This window comes from Nipponia nippon, unplaced genomic scaffold (genome assembly GCF_047370975.1).
Source record: "Nipponia nippon isolate SJK-2023a ecotype South Korea unplaced genomic scaffold, ASM4737097v1 scaffold_39, whole genome shotgun sequence".
Lineage (NCBI taxonomy): Eukaryota > Metazoa > Chordata > Aves > Pelecaniformes > Threskiornithidae > Nipponia > Nipponia nippon.
Window position 1 is genome coordinate 1,904,476 of NW_028262357.1, and position 15,904 is coordinate 1,920,379.

General features: G+C 45.4%; 1 protein-coding gene across 5 annotated transcripts in view; it reads left to right on the forward strand.

The window, feature by feature from the left end:
• Positions 1-15,904, forward strand: part of PDZD2 (PDZ domain containing 2) — a 208,573-nt gene that overhangs the window by 147,483 nt on the left and 45,186 nt on the right. For 3 of the 5 annotated variants that reach the window (XR_015707947.1, XM_087773246.1, XM_087773244.1), the window contains 3 exons: positions 3,329-3,471; positions 4,100-4,319; positions 7,341-7,508. The exons of 1 other annotated variant lie outside the window; for it this stretch is intronic. Coding sequence is in view for 3 of the 4 variants with exons in the window: in XM_087773246.1 (XP_087629372.1) it covers positions 3,329-3,471; positions 4,100-4,319; positions 7,341-7,508 (531 nt within the window). In the remaining variant the exon portion in view is untranslated. The remainder of the gene's footprint in view (positions 1-3,328; positions 3,472-4,099; positions 4,320-7,340; positions 7,509-15,904) is intronic. One more of the 5 variants, XM_087773245.1, reaches the window with a different exon arrangement.

The following is a 15,904-nucleotide window of genomic DNA, read 5'->3' on the forward strand; positions in this document are numbered from 1 at the left end:
CAGGAGCTGGTGGTGCCTCTCTCTCTGTCCTTGCTGAGGATGTCTGGAGTTTGAGATACCTGGCTGGACTGGCATCAGCACACCTCTCTGCTTTAGGCATGAAATGCTTTTGCATCGAAGCGGGGGGGATTATTCGGAGTCATTTATAAATGAAGCTATGAGAATTACTCTGAGAGGATGGAAAAGTTCAGATGTTAATAGGAATACGAAACTGACAGTGGCCAAGCAGCAACCAGAATTGTGCAGCCGACCAGAGGAGACCGGTCAGCATTTAAACTCGTCCTCCTCTGGGCAGGGATTATGCAGGCTCCAAGGACAGTGACATCCGACCTGCAAACTGCCAAATCTAACTACACGTGGAGTTTCCCTCGGGTATTGTAAGTCTCTGGAGTGGGGTGAAGACACCAGAACTGTAGCTTTCATTTAAAGACTAAGTGGGCTTGTAGTCTTTTTATTTATGAAGGAAAGCTTGAAAACATGATCCTTTAAAAAATTTCAAAATTGAAGACGTGCATCACTCTGCTTTTTTTCCTTCTCTTTTTTTAAAGCGTTTAAACTTTGTGTTGTTCAACCTGGGAATCTCCAATAACTCAAGAAAACTGGCTTTAAGTAAAATTTAAATGCGTTTACAAATCCTTGGAATTGGCAGAGAGCTGTACTGTTAAGGCTTTCCTGTGATGGAGTCACATAAGATGCACATTGAAAGCAGTATCCCATGCTGCTCTGTGCAAAAGAGGTAGCAGCTTCATGAGGAGGGGAAGGGGGTTCTGCTGAACACCCCCTGCCTCCAAGAGGCCTCAAGCAAAGGCTAGCAATCCGCTTTTCAATACTTAGCTTTTAAAATCTTGCCGTGACGTACCTCGGAGGTACATGTGTATTGGTGGGGGGCGTTTGCTTTGTAGCACGTGGTTAAATGAAGAGCTATGAATGTTTTATGAAGAGGGAAAGAACAGTGAGGGGATCTGATTTCCAGTCGACGCCGAACTGTTTATTCCCAGTGAAATGCATGCAGCTGACCAGCGGGGACTCAAGGGATGATCTTTTCTTACACAGGAGATGGTGAGCGGGTCATTTGAAAATGAGTGAAAGAAATATGTGTTTGGATATGTGCCAAATGGTTTCGTTGTCTTTATTGTGGCTGCGTTCTGCTGCCCGTGTTCGGACTGAGTAATGCTTTACTTGCAAGTGCCTTTGATTTCAGTGGGAGTTCAAGGGGAACAAGATGGTGCTTGCATTAAGAGCAGCAGTGCCATTTGCTGCTATTAAGTGTTTTGCTATGTAATTGAATATTTGAGAGTGGGTCAGTTAAGAATAAATTTGGGATTTTTTTCCTTTTAATAAGATGTGTGATAGTGAGGAGTACTGAGGAATGCAAGCTAGGCACTGCGTGTCGTGGGCCTTTGCATAACTCACATTCCAAAAAGCTTTTGTAAATGCATTAAATGCAATTTTATGACTGCATTGTTAAACTTTACTGGAGGGTCTGCTTCCAAACTGGATTTAACAACAGGACACTCGGAGTGGCATCTTGTGAGGAGAATAGATGGTCATCATTTCAGCCTGGGCTTGGTTGGGGAAGGCAGAGAGATGGTATTTCTCTGTTATAGTGTTTTCATTATGGGTGCAAGGTACTTCATAGCAATAAAACCTCTCTGGACCATTTTCATGCTGTAGCTCAGTTCTGTGTTTTAAGTAGATAAATATAGTTGACTCTTGCCCCTGCATTTAACACGGTGTCTCATGTATGACTGTAATTTATCTCAAAGTATTCTCTGTCCTGACATGTCCTGCTACTCAGCACAAGACTGTGCTTTTATCGATGCATTGCAGATCCCAGTTAAACCTGTTGGGATATTGCCATGTGCATAACTTTCAAGTTAACAAATTACCCACAGGTGTATATGTTTTCAGGCTCAAACTTTTGGGTTGCCTCTTAAGACACTTGGTTTGTTTTTCCTGTTTCTCCTACCTGTGGTCTAGGGGCTGTATAACGTTATTATTATTTTTCACTTTGTTCTTAAGATACTGGTGTAGAAACTGACCTCTTTGTTCCTGTATCTGAAAAACTCATCTTGCATTGCGTTTAAAAATTTCAGCATAGGGCCCCAGTGATCAGGTTAAAAAAGCACATTTTCTTCACTTAAAGGCTCTGATAAACAACATTCGCATCTGCAGGTTGCTGCCATAACCCTTGGGTTTGCTGATATATTTAGCAGTTCCCCTTCTCAGAAACAAGCAGCAGTTTGTACATGCTCTTCACAGTTTGGCATGAAATTTTAATCATCTTTGCTACTTGGGCATTTGCGTACTGTGAGAATGTTACTTGCGTGCAGCACAGACCCAGTCAGAAATAGCTGACCCGGTGCCTGGTGACTACAACACATGGCCTAAAAATTGCATCCAAATTGTGCATTTTGCTGTCTTGCAAGCTTGAAAACTTCGGAGGGTTTCTCATAAGCCTGGTTCTTTTCCTCTCTGAAAGAGTACTGGCAGTTGCCTTATGTGTCTTGCTTGCTTACCTGTTTTTCTCTTTCCTTTTTTGCTCTGCTGATATCTGCCACACTTGTGTTTCCTTGTGCCCAGTCCTGCTGGTAGGACTCATGGGAACTAGTTTTTGTTTTGCATTTCGTATTGCTCTGGAGATTGTAAAGCACTTTTTGGATAAATATTTATATAATTAAAAAAAATAATAAAGATGTCCTAAGCATTGCGTATTACCTTGCTTATACTGAAAAGTTATTCTCTGTGGTGGGTGAATTTATTATTTACAGTCTGTACAACAGCTGTCCCGTAAGAAATATTTGATCAGCAGCTGATAATTTGAAGCTGGTGTTTTCTTTCCTATGTCTCAAATCCTGCACACCCCTCCGGAGAGGGAAACGCTGCTGTGTGATGCCAGTCTGGTACCTGCTGCAATAGCAGCTGCGCTGCCCAGTGTTCAGGGTCCTCCTTGAACAACGTCTTGCTCCTCTGCAATCCTGCACAGCTCATCCTTGACATCTGGCGAAGGGGTTTGAGGCCACTGGTTGCTTCGGGAAGGATCAGGGCATTGAGAGCAGCACCTTTGCGTGGCTCAGAAAAGCTGCAAACAGCCCTGCAAGGAAACCTCTTCGTGCTGACCCTGCTCTGTGCTGCCTCCTCTTTTCTGCCTCCTTCGCTTGGACCACAGCTAACACAGCAAAGCTCAGCAAAAACACCCGTATAGCTTGAGCTATACAGATGTGTGGTGATGGGCAGCAAGGTGCTAAATAGCTCCCTCCTGTACGTTCCCAGCCCTCTCTCAGTGTCCAAATCCAAATTCAAGGACTCTCTGCACGTTTTCTCTCAGCGAGAAGGTTGCCGCATATGGAAGATGCACATCCTGAAGGGGACGGACGGGCTGGGAATCCAGATAACGGGAGGCAGAGGGTCGAAGCGGTCCCCTCACAGCATCATCATCACCCACGTGGAGGAAGGCGGCTCTGCACACAGGTGAGGCGGGAGTGATGGAGCATCCGTGGCCATCGCTGTTGGCCAGACCCATGAGACAGGTGTGGGGGTTTTGCCCTGCCATTGTGTGAGGGTGAGAATATGGCGTTTTTAGCTTAAAAACTTACTTTTGTGATTGGTCACTGAAGCTTCTTCCGATATGTTTAGTCCAAACTATAGAGAGATCAAACGCTTGGTGATGGAGTCTGATGGCTTGTGGGGCTTTTTCCCCAAGTCCATTTTTGGAGGATGGGCCTTTCCCATAGGATTGGTAGTGGGTGAGTGTGGGTTGTGCAACTTGGGGTGCTCGCTGCCAGCCCTGCCCTGCTCCCTGGTGCCGGGGAGGTGGGGCTCACTGCTGCTCCCTGACCATCTCCAGTGAGGCATAGGGAAGGCCTGAGGGGTCTCAGCCCTGCAAAGAGGGTGAAATGGCTCTGGTTATAAGAATGATTTCCTGGGGGCACCTTTCTGAGCCACTTTTTGGAGCAAATAATGCTGCACCCATCAATGCAACCTTAGCATCAGCCAGATCACGTGTTGTCCATGCCTCCATGTCTCACTGTGTGCCACCAGAGCCTGACACTGGGGAAGGACCACCCTGCAGCTCCATGTTCCCGCTTTGTTTCTGCAGGGACGGCAGGCTGACGGCAGGCGATGAGCTCCTCATGATCAACGGGCAGTCGCTGGTTGGGCTCTCCCATCAGGATGCTGTGGCTCTCCTTCGCTCGGCCGCTGGCCTCGTGCAGCTGGTGGTTGCTAGCAAGATACAGTCCTCTCCTTGGTGGTCTCCTGAATGTACATCCACAAGGGTTTGTGCAAGGGCTGCATGGAAAGGGCATATTTTTCATAGGGTATCACAAGTGCACGTTTACTCCCTTACGTTTAATGCACAGCTATGGAAAATATATCAGTAGCTGCCATAAATCTGTGGCAAATCGACAGGGTACAGACCAACTTAATGATTTGCTTGTATTGTCACTGTCATTCAGTGTGCAAATGAGTCTGTACTTATTCATGCAGACGTTACTTAAGTTTTGGCCAAAACCATTTTCTTAAAATACATGCTAAATAAAGCAGGCTGTTCTCAGCCTCTTCTGCTTCCTGCCTGTGTAGCCTCCGTAGCTCTCATCTCTTGTCCTATATGTGTGCCTGAGGTCTCTTGATGATGATCTCTTGGCTCAAATTCCTTATTTTGTCCTTGTTAATAGCTTGGAGTGAAGCTCTTGCAGATAAAGGAGCATGAAATTTCAGGGAAATGAGAGTGGAACTCATTTATCAGTCAGGCTCTTCGTTCTGCTTTCATCGCAGGAAAGGCTGAGGAGATATTATACAATATTTTGTCCTTTGTTTAAGAAAATCCTGCTTACCCATGTTTGCTCTCCTCCCTGGACTACAGCCTGCTGCTCCCCTGCTTGGGTTGATCCAGGCATTTGGTGGGTGGCCAAGTGGCTCCCGAAAGCATCTGGGGTCTCAAAGAAGGACCTGCCTGTAGGTGGGGGCCATCAGGGCCTTTGGGGTGGTGGCAGGAACATCTTGGGCCAAAGGGACCACTTATACACCTGCCTTTCCAGGTGGAGCATGAAGTGTCAGAAAGCCACTGTGTCAGTAATTTTAAAATTTTTCTTACCTTCATAGAATTATACAATCATTAAGGTTGGAAAAGACCTTTAAGATCATCGAGTCCAACCATTAACCCAGCACTGCCAAGTCCACCACTAAACTATGTCCTCAAGCACCACATCTACCCGTCTTTCAAATACCTCCAGGGATGGAGACTCAACCACTTCCCTGGGCAGCCTGATCCAGCGCCTGACAACCCCTTTGGTGAAGAAGTTGTTCCTAATATCCAAACTAAACCTCCTTGTGCTCTAGACCCTTCACCAGCTTCGTTACCCTTCTCTGGACATGCTCCAGCACCTTGATGTCCTTCTTGGAGTGAGGGGCCCAAAACTGAACACAGGACTTGAGGTGCGGCCTCACCAGTGCCGAGTACAGGGGCACTGTCACCTCCCTGGTCCTGCTGGCCACACTATTCCTGATACAAGCCAGGATGACATTGGCCTTCTCGGCCACATGGGCACACTGCTGGCTCATGTTCAGGCAGCTGTAAACCAGCATCCCCAGGTCCTTTTCCTCCAGGCAGCTCTCCAGCCACTCCTCCCCCAGCCTGTAGCGTTGCATGGGGTTGTTGTGACCCAAATGCAAGACCCAGCACTGAGCCTTGTTGAACCTCACACAGTTGGCCTCAGCCCATCAATCCAGCCTGTCCAGGTTCCTCTGTAGGGCCTTCCTGTCCTCCAGCAGATCGACACTTCCATCCAACTTGGTGTCATCTGCAAACTTACTGAGGGTGCACTCAATCCCCTCATCCAGATCATCAGTGAAGATATTGAACAGGACCAGCCCCAACACTGAGCCCTGGGGAACACTGCTCGTGACCGGTCACCAGCTGGATTTGACTCCATTCACCACCACTCTCTGGGCTCAGCCATCCAGCCAGATTTTAACCCAGCACAGAGTGCACTTATCCAACCCATGAGCAGCCATTTTTTTCCAGGAGAATGCTGTGGGAGACAGTGTCAAAGGCCTTACTAACGTCCAAGTAGACAACATCCACAGCTTTCCCCTTATCCTCTAAGCGGGTCACCTTGTCATAGGAGACCACGTTAGTGAAGCAGGACCTCCCTTTCATAAACCCATGCTGGCTGAGCCTGATGAGAGCTTCTCGGGATGCTTTATGCTCATGTTTTTCAAGAAGAGGCTCTATCCCACCGTATTCAAAGTGAAGAGCCTATAACATCTCTAATGTTAGTTAGTGAAGTTCATTGAAGACCTTCTGTAGGCTCACAGCCTGATATTAACCCCACCAGTGTTTCTTCTGGAAACAAGACGCTTTGACCTGAATAGGTACATTTTGTATTTCCTTTAGACAATTGGAGTCTCTGCCAAAATGCAAGGCAGTAGACTGCCTGAATTTCTCCTTAAAATTATTTGCTTGTTCATGTGATGACTGAAAACTTCACATTTGTGATCAGGCTGTGAATCTGTTTGGCCTGTGCTCTGTGCGCTTGGACAGTTTTCATGTCCCTGGGAGGAGGACTTGGAAAGGCAAGTGGTGGGGAATCCAGCCTGTGCCGTCTTTCAGGCAGTCTCAGAGAAGGTGTAAATAGGTGAAGTGTTCCCCACAGCTCCCTCTGGGTGTTATTTGTTGGTATGGGAAAGCCGCCTCGCAGTTTGGCCAGGTGAGCGCTCTGAACGCGGGATTTGTTCTGAAAGCAATAAAATGAGAGTCTGTCTGGACGCTGCTTTCAGTTGATGCACGTGTTTGCCTCCCAGAAAACGTGCCAAAGACTGGAAACAGATCCTGAAGCGTCAGGACTGAGTTGGTAGAGGATCTGTGGGTCAGTTTTCATTTTGTTCTCCTAGGTAGGGTTGTCAGTGTATTATTCTTATGCATGTAGATAGATAAATGTGTGAAGGGAACGTCCACAGGGAGGGAGCAGGAGCACAGAGTGTGATTTGGGATGCAATGAAATGAGTAATGAGGTCTGTAAACTCTTGAGTCTGCTCGCAGTGACATTTAATAAACCCAAAGTGGGGAGGAGCAGGCTGCTGGGGAAGCATTTATTTTAAATTCTCCTTTATGAAATCTAAATGTTTTGGACGTGTATTGGCCTGTGTTTACTGTACGTGTACTTTAAAACCAGGTATGCTTCTTATAACTGGACCACTGAAGTTTGAGGACATGGAAGTGTGTAATGAGGGAAGGATTACTGGGGAGCTCTCGCTGGGCAAGTGAAATGGAGCAGTTTCACCATGGCTTTGGTGGTTTTCTGCATGCAGTGTAACGTATTTTGTTGTCTCTCTGGTAGGAATCTGCTGAAGGTGATTTTCTGAAGTACCCATCTACCAGTTTGCCAGACTTGCTTAGCACTTGCTCAGTCCAAGACTCTGTCTCTTGCACTGACAATAAGGAAAATGAAGAGCCAGAAGAAGAAGATGTGAAGGGAGTGAATGTGTCTCCTGAAACACTGGTTGCTGTAAGTGTGGCTTTGGTGTGACGTTTTTACTCTCTCCCTTGACGCCCGTTTGCATCTGTCACGTTCTCCTGCAGCCCAACACGGAGCAGGTCCTCGGGACAGGATGATCCCACCCAGCCTCCCTTTGCATGGGAGATGGGTGACAAGCTGAAATGGGGATGTCATCTACCACAGCATCTGCCATCTCTGCTACTGCGCTGCAGCAAAGCAGCAGCACGGGGAGCAGGAGCTCTCGTGTCCTCCAAGCTATGTGGCAATCATGGTTTTGTTTTTCTCTCTGCCGTTGGATTGTTTTCCACCCACTTCCACTGCTTTTGTTGGATCTGATGCGAAGTCTCTCACAAGTGCTTATGCAGTAACATGCTCTTCTTTCCCCTCCTTTCGTAACTAAACTTCTTTAACAGTTTGTTATCCAAGTCTCTAAGTTTTTATTTGCTCTGTTGAAGCCAACAGACAATTTTGGAGGGAGGGATATGAATTTCTGGCTGTGAACTGTAACTGAAGTTCTGCTGAATAAATGCTGCTGGTTGATAATCTTGCTTGCATTCCCTTCAGGGCTGCATTAAGCAGAGATTAAGTGGATTATTGTTATTCATTTGTAATGTAGCAGCTCTCTGAAACTTCGTCGATGTGCTAGGCCTCTGTTGTATTGTACAGACAAAGAATAAAATTATGTTTGCTACTCTAAAGAACTTGCAGGCTGGTCTTCCAGCAAGAGAAAGCAGGTAGATTCACTTGAAGCTTTTATCTTTTTTTAATTCTCTCTTCTTGTCTTTTTTCCCCCTTTTCTGCGGCAATTATAATAAATCTCTTAAACCTTTGGATGGCTCAGATGTGATACTGGTTTGGTGATTTGTTTTGATTTTGTATTCTTATGCTTTCCTTTTTCTGAGCAAAAGACCACTCCCCAGGACGAGTCTCATGCTGTAGTCTAGCTGATGCTGGTGTCCGCTTCGTACCTGCCTGTTATCTCTGACTTTCTTTGAGTCTATGCTTATAACAGTCCTCACTCTCACAGTTCTCTTTACCGTGACAAGTTTTGTTATTTCTGCACTGTCTTCTCTTCTATGTGCCAGGGTGCCTTTTTGCGGGGAGGAAGGGAATAACAAATAAATCATGGATGCTTAGCACACTAATGACGGTGTAGTGTTTGTGTGCTAACTTGAGTGGGCACCTAAGCATTCTTTTGGCTATCAAAATACTTTAAATTCTTCTATATCTCATGTTTGAAATTCTGGTCATTTTTCATAAGGCTGTGGCTCAGCAGCGCTTAAATATAAAAATCAATTTTGTGGAAACTTAATTATGTGTGGCTTCAGGATGCAGCTCCACAGTGTTCCAGTGATTCTTTCAGCACACGCTAGGAGTTATTTGTCACTTGGTTTGCTCCTGACTTTCCAGCAAGGCTCTGCCTAGTTTTCAGTAATGGCTTTTTTTATCAGGTGTTTCCTTTCCAGATTAACATAATGCTAGGGGAGGCTTGAGGTAGCCAAGGTGCATGCCACCATGAAGACTCAGCTGCACAAGCTTGCCCAGAGCCCTTCAGCCTGGACCTGAGTTTGGAGCATGCCCCAATGTCCGTCCCAGTGCTGCTGCAGCTGACAGTGGTGGTAGCCTAATTCAGGGCCAGTTTGATTTGCCTGCCTATCTGGCACTGTCACTCCTGATGGCAATAGCTCTGTGCTTTTGTAATGCATCGCTGGGGGATGGAGGGGAAATCGCAGAAATCAGAGTACAATAAACACATTAGAAGAATAGCAGCAAGACATTTTTTTTTCCTTCTTTTCTCTGTTTCTATTATTTGTTGTTGTTGTTGTTGGAGGAGATGTAGTTCAGAGGCATGTAATAAGTTGTTGGTGACTCTCAGGACCTCTTCTGTTTTTGCTTGAGGTGCACATGAAATCCTTCCTCTTCTAATCCAAAGCACAGGATGTCTTTGCCTTCCCCTTGTAATTGCTGTCTCAGCCTCGGGAGTGCAGATGGGGCTCTCTGCAGCCCAGGCTGGGCAGTCTGTACAGTGTAGACCCCTTGGCTCTACCCGCAGCCTGATCCATCCTCATCAGATTAGGGCAACCTGAGCTGAGCTGGGCTGTGCAAACCCTGCCTGCCACCAGGCAGGACGTAGGAAGGTAAATGTATGGAAAAGACAAATTTCACACGTGGCTTTTTTCCACCTGGCAACTTGAGGGGGATTTTTCATAGCAAAGCTTAGCAGCTAATTTCAAGGTCAGTATGAACATGAAGCATCACATGATTTTGGTTTTTTTTAAATATGTATGTATGTGTAGTCATACAGATTATTGCAAAATTACTTCGAAAATTACTGTTCTTTGCTGCTCCCACTCTCTTGATGATAACTCAGATGTCTTCTCTTTCTCTCATATATATTCCATTATATCTGTAGATAAGGGATGGCAGTGTAAATGATGATTAAAGCAGGAACTAAGCTGGACCATTTTTACTCAGTGCAAATATAATTGTTTTAGACTTCCAGGGTGGGTGGTACTCAAGGTCTGGACCAGATAACTGAGACTGCGGGCTCAGTTTAAGCATCAAACCTCTTAGATTTGAAACTGATTCTCAACCCAGCTCTGGCCAGGAGATACCTTTCTCACCACCAGTTTCTCACCTCTGACAAGGTGAGAAATTTTCTTGTTTACTGTGCAGGGCTTTGTAGAGACTTAAAGGGATGCTGTCAGGTGCTGGGATGCTGTCAGGTGCTGTGTGGTTAGGTAACAACAAGTAATTCAGAATGATTTATCGTTAGCTGAGGCTTCACTGTCCCTTTTCTGACCAGCACAGTGTATATCTAATTCTTGAGCAAGCGTAGAAGATACTACAAAACTTGCAGGAGCTCTTAGGGTTGTCTCAGGTCTTCTTTCATTAACCTCACTGTGAATATAGTTCAGTGCTGAGTATTCAGAACCATAATTTATAGACCTGATGGACTTGCTGTTAATGCCTTAGCACCTGATTGCTTAAAGGCTGAACCTTGGAACTAAGGTATATATTGAAATCTTCATCGTTGTAATTATTTAGAACTCAGCTGGACCAGGCCCTGAGGAACCTGATCTAAGTTGTTTCTGCTTTGAGGTGGGGGCTGGACCAGGGACCCCCAAAGGTCCCTTCCAATCTGGCTTACTCTACGGTTCTGTGAAAAATAAAAAAAAAAAAAAAAAAGAAAGAAATCTCTTTTCTAAGGGCTGGATGTTAAAAATTTTCCCTGTGAGCAAGTTCTTTAAAACTCTTAAGCTCTGCTTCAGTGTTTCCAGCCAGGGAAATACAATTTGAGCTAATCAGCTTCCCCAGGACACAGCAGAAGCGTTTAGTGACACTTGAAAACGGTAATTTAAGAGAAATATCACTTGTAAGTATTATTTGAAAGTCCACTTGTTGTGTTACATTAATAAAAATTTCATAATACAATTTAATTGGAGCTCTGTTTTTACACAGTCTCCTTATGTAAACCCCTGTTTAACGTGAAACATCCCTCAAAGTTCTAACTTTAATAAAACTTGTGCCGCCAGGCAGAAAAAGGATTACATTAATATCCTTAAAGTGTATTTCTTTTAAAGCTAGTTTGGCCAAAATGTTCCTTAACTTCAGATACGAAATACTGGACCAAGGAGTCATGTTGTGTTAAATTGGCCTGAGGCACTTCGGGGATTTTAAACTCCCCCTCCCTGCCCCAAATCCATATTTTGCCTTGTGCAGTTGACATCGCTGTTTTAAAATGTCGTTATTTATGTCCAAGTGAAATAGGATGATATGATAGTATTTGCCTTTGACAATTTATTTTTAATTCTAATTCACTTTCCCCAGTATTTCTGTGGCTTGAAATTGAATCTGTCACTGTATTGCTGGCTGGCGGAGCAACCTGGGAAATGAACTCTGAAGAGAAAGCAGGTCTGCCAAGAATTTGCAAAGTGTCTGATTATTTTGGGGCATTTGGGGTCCCCAGACAAAGGCATGTACCATTCTTAGTTGCCTCAAAGTTTTTTGCCTTTGTTTCTGCTGGTGCTATGTTGTTCAATATGTGATGATCCGAGTACTTTATTTTTGAAGTGTTCAACTTCAGTGACCAGCTTTGTATTAATGGGCTGAAATTCAAGTTACTAAATGCAAGAAAAGGGTGTCTGCCTCAGCAGGTTTGGATCTGCAGTTGCTGGTGGCAGGGAGGAAAGCCTGGGGTCGTTCCTCTATACTTCGCTTAATCTTGTGCGCTCCCTTGGGTATGGGCTGCTTGTGATGCTGGAGGCAGGACCCTGAGACAAGTCTATTCCATGCAGAATAGAATTATACAAAAGAGGAATTTCTTCTTTGGGAAGGGAGGTCATCGCTATCCCTACCTGTTGGGGAGAAGCTGGGCAGGGAGGCAATTTGCCTCCCTGTGCCCAAGCCAGCCACGGAGGTGAGTCCCGGGGAGACAACCTCTGGTAGCATCGCCAGCTGCGTAATCCTCTGCTGTGGGACGGCGAAACCCTTTTGCTCATGTTTAATCGTTTCGTGTTGACCTGAAGTGCTTGATGCGTACCTTCATGCGAGCTGTGGGAGCGTTGCATGTGGAGATGGCCGTGATGTGCCAAGGTCTTGGTCCTCCTACAAGTAGCAGAAACAGGATGTCTCCGGTTAAAGGTTTCTTGCATGAGCTGGGTTTCTTTATCCCTGCCAAAACCTACTTGTGTTTTTTGCAAGGCATGCAGCTGAAAGTCGATAAATAAACCTGTTCTGTGAATATGCAGAAATGCATTTGTTTATCCACCCTCCCTCCCCATTTCTATATTTTATCCGAGCCGTAGGACTGCTTAGTTATTTTCTGTTGTGAGCCTTTCTGTCTTACCAGGGAATCCATGTGTAGTTACCTGTAGCCATGCAAGCATAATAAGGAAGAGGATAACAATGCCATAAGTTTAAAAACACTCTTGGGGTCAAAAGTTCTTCTGGAAACACTGGGAGAGATTTTCAGAGAAAGCATTAGCATGGAGAAGGAACAGGAAGCATAACTCAACAATTAAATGTGTGCAGAGCGCGGGGAGGGACCCTCATTACTTGGAGGACTTGAGCGTTCATTCCCATTAGGGCACTGCAGTCTTGAAAGAGGTTGCTGAAACATGACTCACTCCTCAAACAGCACTGCATGGCTGGAAAAAGGCAAGAAAGAGCTTTTCCTGTCAGAAATCTGCTTTGCACTGGAACACTTTACTTGACAGGGGAAGAAGATGAAGAGCCTGGTGTGAGGCTCGCTTGTGGCCAGCCCTGGTCCTGGAGAAGGGTTTAATAATTCCTTTCCTCTTCATGCTGAGGGCTGTAAGAGTTTGCAGATCCTGGCTTGTGCCCTATCACCCTTGGAAAGGGCAGGCGAGGGCAGTGTCCAGCCGCACCGTAGCATGGCTTGGAGCTGCTGCTCGGCTATAAATGCTGTATTTGTTGGAAGTCTGGCAGCACTGTACCTTCCTGAGATACAGTCTTGTCCAGCATGTCCGTGGGTCTGTGCCCGTGCAGTGCCCTTCACTCGTGCTGTAGTTGAGCAGACACACTGGGTCCTACAGTAACTCCAGAGGACTGGAGAAATGCAAGTTTTTTTAGAGTAAAGGTACTTAGGAATTTGGGCAAGAGAAAATGACAAAATATTTGGGGACTAAATCTTGTTTGCCTAATGTGACTGTTCTTTGTGTGTTGTTTCCAGAAGCCGTATCACGTTGAAATGAGCAATTGCAATTTGTCTTATTGCTGCGGGGGGGGGGGGGGGGGGGTTCAGTGATGGGTTGATGGTGGTGGTGTGGCACTGGAAAGGTCTTGGGGAAGGTGTGGGCACGCATCGTGTGAGTTTGGGGAGGAGGAAGAGTGGTGAAAGGCCCCGAGGGGGGCAGTGTCCTTGAACTACTGTTTTTCACGCATTCTAAAATTCACCTGTCAAGGAGGCATTAACGTGAATGCGTTCCTCAGGTCAGGAGGGAGTTCCTCAGCAGCAGTCACATCCTTCCCTGTGCCTGGCTCCCAGCCCTTCTGGGCCACTTTCTACTGCCTCTGTGGTAAAGGCAAGCCCAGAGAAAACTGTTTCACCCAGAGGCCAGTACTCTGAAGGGTTCCCTGTAGATGCGATGCAAGGTACAAACTGTGAAATATCTCCTGTTGCTTGGGCAGGTGGAAGATAACCTTTTTGACTTGACCATAAATATCAGTGTAGCCAATGCCCAGAGTTATAGTTTTTGCTCTTCTATGTGATATGTTTGAAAGCCAAGTCAGCAGAGTAACAGAAACACAAGTTTATCTATAGTACAGGTTCTGCATGATCTTTGTTTTTGTGAATGAGGGTTTTTCCCATAAAGCAACAGATATACAGTACAGCCTGTCTCTCCTTCGGCTGTTTGGATAACTGCCCAGTTTTGAAGGAGATGAACTGCCTTTAACAAGCTAAAAATAACCCCCTCATGGCACTGGAACAAGAGAGCTGCTGTCATAGCCATGCGGTTCACATACATTAACAGAAGGATGATAAAGACTGTAGGATTTGAGAGTTAGCGTGAATGTCATATCATCACATCTGCAGTTTGTTTATCTGCAAATTCTTGTGCGTGTACACAGTTCAGTCTTGGTTGGGCTCGGTTAAAACTCATTCTGTATGTGCTGTGCTGGAATAAATGTGGCCTATATAACGTATAAGGCTTCAGATCCTAGATTAAGGTATGAAAGATACTTAATGCTTATGTATTCCGTATCCTCTCGTGTACTTAGGATGATATAAAATGTGGTTTTGGAGCTGAAATCCAAAGCTCTCCACCAGCTGTGTCATGGGAACGCTGTCTGCAGCTGTGGGTTGACTTCGGTATTAAGGAAGGTCTTGTTTCATTCTTGAGAGAGTTGTTTATTTTGAGGATTGTTTATTGCTTGCTTTGTCCCTCACCATGAGTAAAAAGGTTGTAATTTAAAAAAAAAAAAAAAGCAGAAGCAATTTATTGTTTGTCATGATGCATAGGCTCCGGATTTGTGCTAAGCCATGATCTGATCATTTATTAAAGAAAATAACAGAGGAGCTGGACCGGCTTTCACACAACTTGAGTTCCATGTTTGTCTTCTCTGTTTACCAGGACCGATCTTCTGGGACCTCTCTGCAGCACATGGGGACATCTCATGGGCAACAACTAAATTGCATGCAAACATGTCATGCTTTTTGATATTTGGGGGGAAAAAAGAATGAAGTATAAGAAAGAAAACAGCAGTGATCCGTTTGTGCACCATTTCAGAAATGTCTGCATTTGATTTCCTTTAGCTTAGAAGATGTTTCTAGTGAAAATCATAATATGTTGCAGAAGAAGAGTATTCTGGTCCAAAAAGGTTTGGGAACTGTTTAGCTGGGAGCATCCTACTATTTCCAAAGCATGTGTCGTCTGTGATATCTGTTTCTTGGAGAACTTAGCTGCATTAGCCATTTCCTGCATTTATTCCTATTTAAAAGGGTATTTTTAAAGTTTCGTCTTTTCAAAATGTTATTATTAATTTTAGCGACTGTGTGGAAACCTGAAAATGAAATCTGCTTTACTTAACTGCAGCCTTGACTGTAAGTGTAACATTGCACCAGTGAGTCTTTGGAGCCAGCACAGCTGGGATCCTGCTACACAGAGAACCTGCCAGCCTCCTCTGGGCCATGGTCAGCACATTGGGGCTCCTGGTATCAGACACACTGAAGAAGGTTGTGGGGTGTCTTGTACAAAATAAATAGAGCGTTCTGGAAGATGAGAGCAACTCAGCTCTGCCATAGTGAGTTTCCAGTCTGATTGCTGAGGGTGCATGGGCAGATACTGCTGTTGGCTTTGTGCTGGTGAGTGCCAAGTTATGTTTCATCTGCAGGTTTGTGTGTGACTACTCTACAGACTTCGTAAATAGCAATAAAAATAACCACTGGGGTTTTGTACCTCCTGAAGCTGACAGTAATGCCCTTTCTAGCAACTACTGCATTACACTGAAGGCTTAGGGTGGCTTTTGAATGCAGGCATTTGGTAGAGTGATAGACCAGGCATTCTTAGAGACCACTTTAAAGGCTTTTGTTTTGTTTATTTGGCATTTCCACCAATTCAGAAGATAGGGCAGCTCCAGTTCTTGACTGTGTATCAGATTTCCTGATCTCCTGCTGCACATGAACTGGGAATTTTCCAACACTTTCTTTATAATTAGGTAATGGAGGCCTCAGGTTCCTGTCCCCTTTGCCGGGGCAGGAGGAAGCACAGGCTGCACCCAGTGGTACCAGCATGGGTAATTCCCAGAGGAGCTGCTGGGGAAGACGGTCGGTGCTTTGTTTCACCACTGGTGCTAAATGTAGCCCCAATCTGAGCCCTCCTGGAGCCTCGCTGGTGGAGCCTGCCCTGGCCAACGTGCAGAGCTGCTGTCTGCCCCAGCAG